Source organism: Perca fluviatilis, chromosome 7 (genome assembly GCF_010015445.1).
Source record: "Perca fluviatilis chromosome 7, GENO_Pfluv_1.0, whole genome shotgun sequence".
NCBI lineage: Eukaryota > Metazoa > Chordata > Actinopteri > Perciformes > Percidae > Perca > Perca fluviatilis.
Window position 1 is genome coordinate 184,251 of NC_053118.1, and position 8,786 is coordinate 193,036.

Sequence of the window (8,786 nt, forward strand, 5' to 3'; positions counted from 1 at the left end):
AAATGAGCCCGTATTCTCGCTCTTGGGTTGAAACGGAAAGATGAATAACAAAAAAGCAACAGTTGAAAAACGAGCAATTTTCCACTTAATTTTCAAATTGCATGGACATTGAAAAAACGGGAAAACGGAGCTCATATTTCCGTTTTTTGGTTTTTGGATTTAAACGAAAAACGAAATATCGACCCGTTTTTTTGTTTTTTCGTTTTTGGTTTAAAACAAAAAACGGATTATACTTTAGGGCCCTGACCGGTAAACTGGGCCTTATTGTTGCCTGTACCGTGACACCTTGTGGTAGCCATTTTATTTTGCACCATGCAAACAGAAAATGTTAATCACAAATGTAACCCACAAATGTGGCTGGCTTTGCGCGTTATTTTAAAAACGTGTTTTGTATAGTTAAAGTGCTGCTTTACGCTCATAAACTTTGTTACATTCGTATTTGAGTTTTTATTTTATTATTTTTTCAGCTGTAAGTAGCCTTGACACCGCCTTTTCTTTTACAAGAGAGGATGGAACTGATGCTGCCTTTACGTGCTGTCAGAAATGTTCCTATCCAACCCATATATACCATATACCCACAAGTTGAACGCTTTAGTCGCGACCACTGACAACACATGAAGGCAGCATAGTGTGGGGCTGGTGGGCATGCGCACCAGCACAATGAGGAAAAACCACTGGAAGCTGTGGAAAGTCCAGGGAATTTAACATGGCGTTTCTTGAATTTTATTTTGGTGGCTATCTTCAGTAATATATTTATTTACACTGGTAAGGCATTTACAAAATGTGTATTATGACTTTTAATGCCTAATAGCTATCAACATTCCTATTTTCTGTAAAGTTAACGTTATGTGTTCCTGTAAACAAAATAGTGTCACAAAACTATTCTATAACGTTAACGTAAACGCGGTAGCAACCGTCTAACAGAATGTCTGCCTCTCTTGATTAGTAATAAATTAAATATCTGTCATATTTATTCTATAACTGTAGCTACTTCCAGATGTGAGTTTTGTTTTCCTAAGACGACCTGTCTTCCACAGCATCCCTTTGCAACCGTCGGGCTCGGTAGCTAGCTAGAGTTGGCTAACATTACTGCTAGAGCCCACCGTCATGAGGCATCAGAAGGAAGAATGGGAAAACGGCCGTTTTCCCATTCTTCCTTCTGATGCCTCATGTTTGACTATCCACTTTGGTCTTCCTAAAAACTCTGTTTTCAGTTTGGCAGCTTATAAAAACTTAATTATGGGAACTGCGGATTTTGTTTTGTTTTTACTTTACAGTTTTCTGCGGTGATCCAGATTGAAAATCTGTGGAATTCTGCGGAATGTTTTTATGGGTTCTTTACCCCATTCCAGCGCATCCCACCACACAGCAGCGTTTAGACGTGTTTCTGTTGTTTGCTAGCAGAGGTAATTAACAAAGAAACAGCATTAGCTAAAGCAAAGATCCTCTATACTATACTAAATTGAGCTGATTGACCCCAGTGTATTGATGGATTAACAGCCCCTGCCCCATCAGTATCCATTCAAAACAAAGTTCATATAACCGTATCACTGACCTAGTTCTATTCTGTCTATAATAACTTTGAAAATCTGCAGTCTGATTTTCTTTGGGGAAATTTCTAATGTAATTGCCCTATCCTTGTGACCCAAAAAAAGCAGCAATTAACCTACTTCTTAAAGATGTTTCACAGCCACTGCTGCCTTGCACATTTTGAAGCCTATTGATCCTGTTAGACAGCTGTTCTTAAATTGTTAATCATCAAGGTTGCTTCATTGGAAGCCTCAACTGGTGTAACATTTAGTGCGTCTTTCAATCCCTCTGTGCTTTCCATTTCCCTTTCCATCCCCTTCTCAGAAGGTTTTAGGTTTGATTGTGTGTCTCAGTTTATGGCTCATCACCTTCATCATGGTGTTGTGCTGATCCAATTCTTGTGTCATTTCTTCAGGTCTAGCATCAGATATGGCCCGTGGGCACCAGAAGTTCCAGTCCCAGCAGAAGAATGCCAAAAAGCAGGCAGACATCAAGAAGAGCAAAGGCCATGACCAGAAGGCAGCAGCTAAGGCTGCTTTAGTCTACACGTGCACTGTGTGTCGGGTATGTGCTTAGGCGGAGAACAGAACATCAAATTATTCTTTTATGAGTTTGATATCTTTAACCGTGAAGTCAGAATAGATATCAGTAGATGGAGGGCCAGGCAAAGGAGCCACATGCCTTACAGTACTGAGGTACATTAAGTTGTTCTCAACAATGAGACTTGTGTGTATGAAGAGACTGTAGTGTAAGTATGAATTGTAGTCCTGCTCCCTGCCTGTGTCATCTTTGGGGGACTATAACCAATTCTTGTATATGCTCTTTTAGACACTCTGAAAGTGTTAAAAAGCCCTCTCAGAAAGTTGGTTGAGGAGGCTCTGGCCACATTTTCTATCTTTCCGAGACTGTCTGGCAGTCACGCCCTCTTCAGTGATTGTCCAGACGCGCATTGCAGGTATGAAAATGTGCAGAGCTCCTAAGTGCTTCGTGAAGTCTTCTCTGCACATTTTTGCTTATTCCTACCTCCGCCGCTGTCTGTGTTCGCTGCTGAGTTGAACTGTTTGTCTCGGTGTGTTGCCAGCGTAGTTCTATACTAACAGCTGGGACAGATATTAACTGATATATATATATATGCAAACTCTTGCTTTACTTCCTCTTTACATTTTAGTACTTAAACTCCCCAGGAAAGGTGGTTACCTTATGTCACCTGTAAATGCAATATTAGATTTTTTGATTAAGTAATCTGTTGTCCTGGCGATTATTGGCAACCAGCCTCTCCCATCACCTTTTGAAGGTAGCAGCTCTGAAAGAGTATGAACACTTTGGCATTTTTTAACATGGTGTATTACATGTCTTTTAAACCATCAGTGACCATGTGGTGAAAGACCTGAGCCGTATTTCTCAAGCCTCTAAGAATTACTCACAAGAACACTTTTAAGTATTGACTCAGCACTTCTTAGCACTTAAGACTAAAATGGCACTTTGAGAAGTTTGATAAATACGGACCCAGGGCCAAAGACAGCAAAATGTCTTTAAGACTGACACTTAAGATATAGTCCTACACTTCATTTAAATTTAGAGATGCACCGATAGACCGGCCGGTGACCAGAATTGGCCGGTTTTCACGTGCTCGGCCATGACCGGCGACCGGCAGGTCAGTCTGACATATGCCAGTTTCACGCCGGTCAACGCTACAATTAACTGACAACATAAGTTATACGAGTTAGAGTTCTCAAGGACACACGCACACACAGACGCACAGCACAGTTTCCAAAAGTTTCCTTTCTCTCAACTTTTCCGCCGTGTGTCGCACGTACCCGCTGGCGGTGTGAATCGCGTGTCGGCGCTATTCTTCCACATGTAGGGAACCTCGTTAATTAACCTGCAACATGTCAGCTGTTTGGAAATTATTCAGCATGTGTGCAGAAGATAACGAGTTTGCAATATGCAACACCTGCAAGGAAAAAGTAGGGCCTGGAGGGACGACACCAAAAACCCAAATCACATTTATTTTAGTTGGATATTGGATGTGAAAAGAAGGAAATGGTTCCAACATTGAACTTTAGATGTGTGTGAATTTCCCACACCAGGAGTAATTTATCTAGTTCTATTTTATAGTGATCCTTTCACTGTTAAAACATTTTTCTATGTTATGTGCTAAATGTCCTATCAAAGAAAAGAAAAATAAATATTTGTGTGTGCTGTAAAGTGGTTAGAAAAAATTAAATCGGAATCGGCTAAAAACAGTATCGGCTGGCCTAACTCAAAGAAAATCGGAATCGGCCTAGAAAGTTGTAATCGGTGCATCTCTATTTAAATTATAACTGAGATGCTTGATAACTAGTCTATATCCACGACCTTCCACTTCCGGGGTTCTATTCTAAACTTCGGTGGATTTCTGAGGACTATGGTTAATTGCTCCTCAGATACCCTAGTAACTAAAACAGCTTTTGAACGTACACGTTCCACCAAAACAAGTTCCTTCCCGAGGCTATTTTGCAGCGGCACCAGGGCACCTTGCAGCGATTGTGATTGGTTTAAAAGAAATGCCAATAAACCACAGCACGTTTTTCTCCCATCCTGGAATGCTGTGTGGACTAGCCAGACCCTCCTCCGTGTTGTGGAGGAAGGTCTGGCAAAGTGAGACTACTTGATAACTAACTTTTAAGCGCAGCTTTAAGACAGGAATTGTTTTACTCTTCAAGGTCCAATATGTAATATATTTACTGTAATAAATCCAAAAATGACCCCAATGCATCATCAGATATTAAGGAAACATGCTAAGTTGAAATACTATCTTTTCTGACAACAATGCTAATGCCAGTATTTTCTCCTTTTGAAATTTCCGTTCCGTGAGGTAATTTCTGTTTGTGTTTTGGCCTGTGTGTTGGTATCAACTGCCCAGTTTGACAGCCAGGCCGGGTTGCCAGATATACCTGTAGAAACGTAAACCCAGCGCGCTACAGCTGTAACGTTAGTACAGTCATGAAAGCAGCAAACTAACTAACAGGATCAACGGAGATAGATTCTACCCGACAAAAAAAACGGCATGTTTATAACAATTGCGTGACCAGAGACGTAACAAACCTGTCTGGGTAAATATTGGAGATGTATTTGAAAGATGGAGACAGCTTAGAGCCCAAAAGGACGCCGAGTTGACTAATTTCCTCCTGAACAGGTAGCTAAGCATTAGCTTCAGGCTAATTTATCACGGCTACTAGGGATGGGCATTTTATGTCACTAGCTACTCCCATTGAATTATATAACTAGAGTACCCAAGTTGGTTACTCGCAAAAACAATTGAGACACAGCCAGTAAAGTGATCCCGACTGGTCCTGGCCAACACCACCATGCTAACCCTGCTAACTGCTAACGTTACCGGAGGACCAGGCAAGCGGGCCACGGCCGTTTACATCGCGTAGACTGCTCAGCGGCCGTAGCCGACAGCGGTGAGTTATTTGAAGCCAAGGGAGGGGGGCTGTAAATCGGGAAGAGAGGACCTTGAGTTTGCAGTGTGTTTAGCAATTGTTGCCATAATTCTAAGCCAATAAAGTGTGTTCAGTCGGGGGGAAAGGACGGCAAGGTAGTGTTATTTTTAGCGGTTCCTATCATAATTCTAAGCCGAGGAAGTGTGTCTGTCTGGCGTGTAGAGAGGACGGCCAGGTTGTGGGGTTTTTAGCGGTTCCTACCGTAATTCTAAGCCGAAAAAGTGTGTCTGTCAGTTGGGTACAGAGCTCTGCATGAGCACGGCCTTTTATGATGGTCAATATAGCCAGCATCTAACGTTAGCTACTCCGCTGTGCTGTGAAGTAATGTCTGGTTATGTGAGACAAGCGTCTAGCAACATTGTTGTGGATGCTCTGGTCTCAGCCTGGCAACCTCTGTGAACTTCGAGTCTGGGGAGGAGGGGGCGGGGGAGACGACTCTCTCCAGGATTTTGAATTTGTACTGCAGTAACTATTTTAAACACTAGTTGTCAGTATTACATATTGGACCTTTAAGTCAGTTCTTAGCATTGCTCTTGTGAGTAATCCTCAGAGGCTTGGTAAATATGTGCCCAGATATCCACCTTTTGTGGGCGCCTTTGATGTATGTGAGCAAACATATAATTTCATGAGGGTACACTGTAAATGGGCGGAACTCTGCTAGATGCAAAACATTTTTATTAGTGTGCTTTTCATATACTGTCAAAGTATATTTTCTAATTTTTCACTTTTTTTTTCTTTCCCACACTTTCTCAGACACAAATGCCCGACCCGAAGACCTTTAAGCAGCACTTTGAAAGCAAACATCCTAAGTCCTCCATGCCCCCGGAGTTGGTCAGTGTGGAGGCGTAATAGATTCACCGGTCTTTCAGTGAGACAGGTGGGGCTGATTCAGGACAGGCTTATACATTTTATAATGTTTTAGATAAGATATCTTCAGTACAACTTCAATTAATCCTCATGCTCTCTAATTTAGTTATTGAGTGTTTTTATGCAGGGGTGTTACTGGAACTGCCTGCCCATGTTCTTTTATCCAAATTGTATTTTTTTGTTTGTTACAAAGCTATCCTCCACAAACCAGAATTTGATCTGGGTCCAGTACTGACAGCTACCCTCTCTTGGCTTGTGCCAAACATGTATGTATTTTTTTTTATCTCCGATTGTATGCAATATTCTTATCTGATCATTTCAAAAATGTTATGTGCACAAGACCAGCATGTCCATAGGCCCGGCCACCATTACACCATGTCAGGGCTCCCACTGTTTCAAGACTTTGATGCTTTGAATTTAGAAGACATTCTGAATTGGCAATGGCTCAGCTGAACAAAGTTGTAACACTGGGGTGATCATTGGAAGTCCTCTGCATCCAAATCCAATATACTGTGAAACCCATTATGGATTTTTTCTGAAACTAATTTGTGATGTGCCAGGGTTGGGCTTATAATTAACAGAATGACTTTGGATGGTGAGATTGGAAAGACACTTATTCAAAACCACTCCCACTGAATAATGTTCTTTTGAGTAGATTCAGATTTACTTTTTATTTTTTCCTTGCCTGGATAATTTTAAAAAGTTTCAAGACAGGTCTATAATTTTTGTTGATATGAAGAACATAATAAACATTGTGCTACACGGGTACTGAAATTGTGCATTGTATTGCATCTCCTCAGATATTCATGAAATGTGTCTAGTTCATGTCAACTGTGTAACTTTCTCATGTGCAAAAGAGAAAAAGTTGACCAGAGAGGGCACTGCAAGTCTACTCATAGCAAACCCTTCAGTGACACAATTTCCTTAACTTCTCTTATCATAAAGCAATGGTATGACTGCTTTAAAACAGTTCTTTGACACTGTTAGAAGGGGTCTGTTGAGTGAATTGGGGTAAACATAAGTTGGCACTGCGCATTGTAAATGATAACGCTAACGATCTGCTCCTATCCGCCCTCTTTGTCATTGTAATAATGGTATAATTGTATGCATCGCTGTAATATTTGATAGTGATTTGGCTCATCACTATTGTATTTTTGCAGCGTAACCGGTCTCACACAGTCATCTCAATGTGAAAATGATCCCAAGTGCAGTGTCGTTTTGCTCTTTAGTGTTAAACCATCATGGTGGTGCAAAAGTATTTTGACTCTGAACCTACATTTAAAGTCTACATTACACTGTAAAAAAAGTAAAGTTATTTTTGGTTTTTATTTTTACATTAGTTTCTTTTTGTAGCGTGCTAATACACAGAAATTTAATTTATACAAAATAACTATTTTCAATACATTTGGACCTACTGGTCATTAACCACAGACACTGTATTACTGTGCTAAAGTCTGGACTGACAACCAGCCATGTTTTTACTTTTGTAATAATCATCTCTTTGTCCATACAATGTTATGTATGGCCTTATAATAAAGGTTTAACTTTTTCATGAACCATTACTAAGTTGTGCTTTTTTATCATGTAGAAATATGCATTTTATTATTTGTGTATGCATGTGTGAGTGTTTGTGTTAGGTTGTTTAATGGCCTTTTGAGCTGTACGGATTATTAGCGTAGTGCTTAGGCATCGCTAGACCCCTTTCGCTGGGGCATATGCCCCAGTGTTGATCTGCTGTGCCCCAGTAAAATCTTGCGTGAGTTTAACCCTTGTGTTGTCTTCAGGTCAAATTTGACCTGTTTTTCTAAATTTCTATATCAAAAATATGGGTTTCTTTTTAACTACCTAATTTTGATTACACAAAAATTACATGGACGATTCCATACAACACGCTTCGCAAGTACAACATAAGTTTGGATCTGTACTTTCATTGAACTTTGGGTGATTCCAGTCTGGTTTCCGTAAAAAGCACGGAAACTGCACTACTTAAAGTTTCTAGTGATATTATGATGTCAGCTGACTCTAAGGGATATACAGTTTTGGTCCTACCGGACCTTTCATCTGGTTTTGACACTATTGATCATAATATTATGATAAATAGACTGTGATCTGGTTGGGATGTCTTGATCAGATTTAAAATGGTTTTCATCTTACCTTTCTGGTAGAAGTTTTAGGGCCCTATCTTGCACTCAGCACAATTGCCTTTGTACACCGACGCATGTATCGTTCCTATTTTGCACCCAACGCACAGTGGACTTTTCCTTCCACAGACGCACGTCCGTAAATTAGGGAATGTATTTGCGCTGCAGGGGGCGGTTCAGCGAAAAGAGGAGGCATGTTCTGGCGCAAACGTTCCCTGGTGCTATTTTGCAGTTTCAGAAAACAATTCCGCCACTGACCAGGAAAAACCTGGTCTAAAGTCAGTGGCGCGTTATTCAGATGCTATTTTAGGGGCGCATGCTTGGCCATAATGTAGCGTGTGCACAACACACATACACTTCTCTCATCTACAGCATTTCCCATTTTTGAAAACCATACATAATTACAAAGAAAAATATTACTGAAAATGCGCTTCAGGTGTTTGGATAGATGAGGAGGCACTTTACAGTACAGTCCTCAAAAATTCGCAGCATTCTTTGTGGATTGTTGTGTTTTACACAACATTTCCATGAATCATAGATGTGTTGATGACATAAATGAGGAAATATTAGAGGACTTAAGGAGACGTGATGTTGAACTAGGTTGGGATTGGACACTCCGGTGGAATCTGGTCCGGGAGTAATGCGCGATGTGCTCCTGGTGGAGCGGGTGGATGGAGGAGGAAGCGGCACAACAGGAGCAGGTGGTGCGTTTGGAGGCCCACGCTCGATGGCTGCAGCAATCCTCTCCAGACTTGAGGAT

General features: G+C 40.9%; 1 protein-coding gene across 3 annotated transcripts; it reads left to right on the top strand.

Moving 5' to 3' along the window:
- Positions 1-603: 603 nt before the first annotated feature.
- On the top strand, positions 604-7,447 carry LOC120561945 (zinc finger protein 706). Of its 3 annotated transcripts, XM_039805289.1 has the most exons (4): positions 1,280-1,406; positions 1,946-2,094; positions 5,772-5,895; positions 6,079-7,447. In XM_039805289.1, exons 1-3 carry the CDS (start codon positions 1,322-1,324, stop codon positions 5,865-5,867), a joined length of 330 nt encoding a protein of 109 aa, XP_039661223.1. In that variant the 5' UTR covers positions 1,280-1,321; the 3' UTR covers positions 5,868-5,895; positions 6,079-7,447. The 3 variants fall into 3 exon arrangements, with proteins under 3 accessions (XP_039661224.1, XP_039661223.1, XP_039661222.1); XM_039805290.1 differs by lacking the exon at positions 1,280-1,406 and adding an exon at positions 604-765 and having other exon boundaries at positions 5,772-7,447; XM_039805288.1 differs by having other exon boundaries at positions 1,282-1,406; positions 5,772-7,447.
- Positions 7,448-8,786: the final 1,339 nt, after the last annotated feature.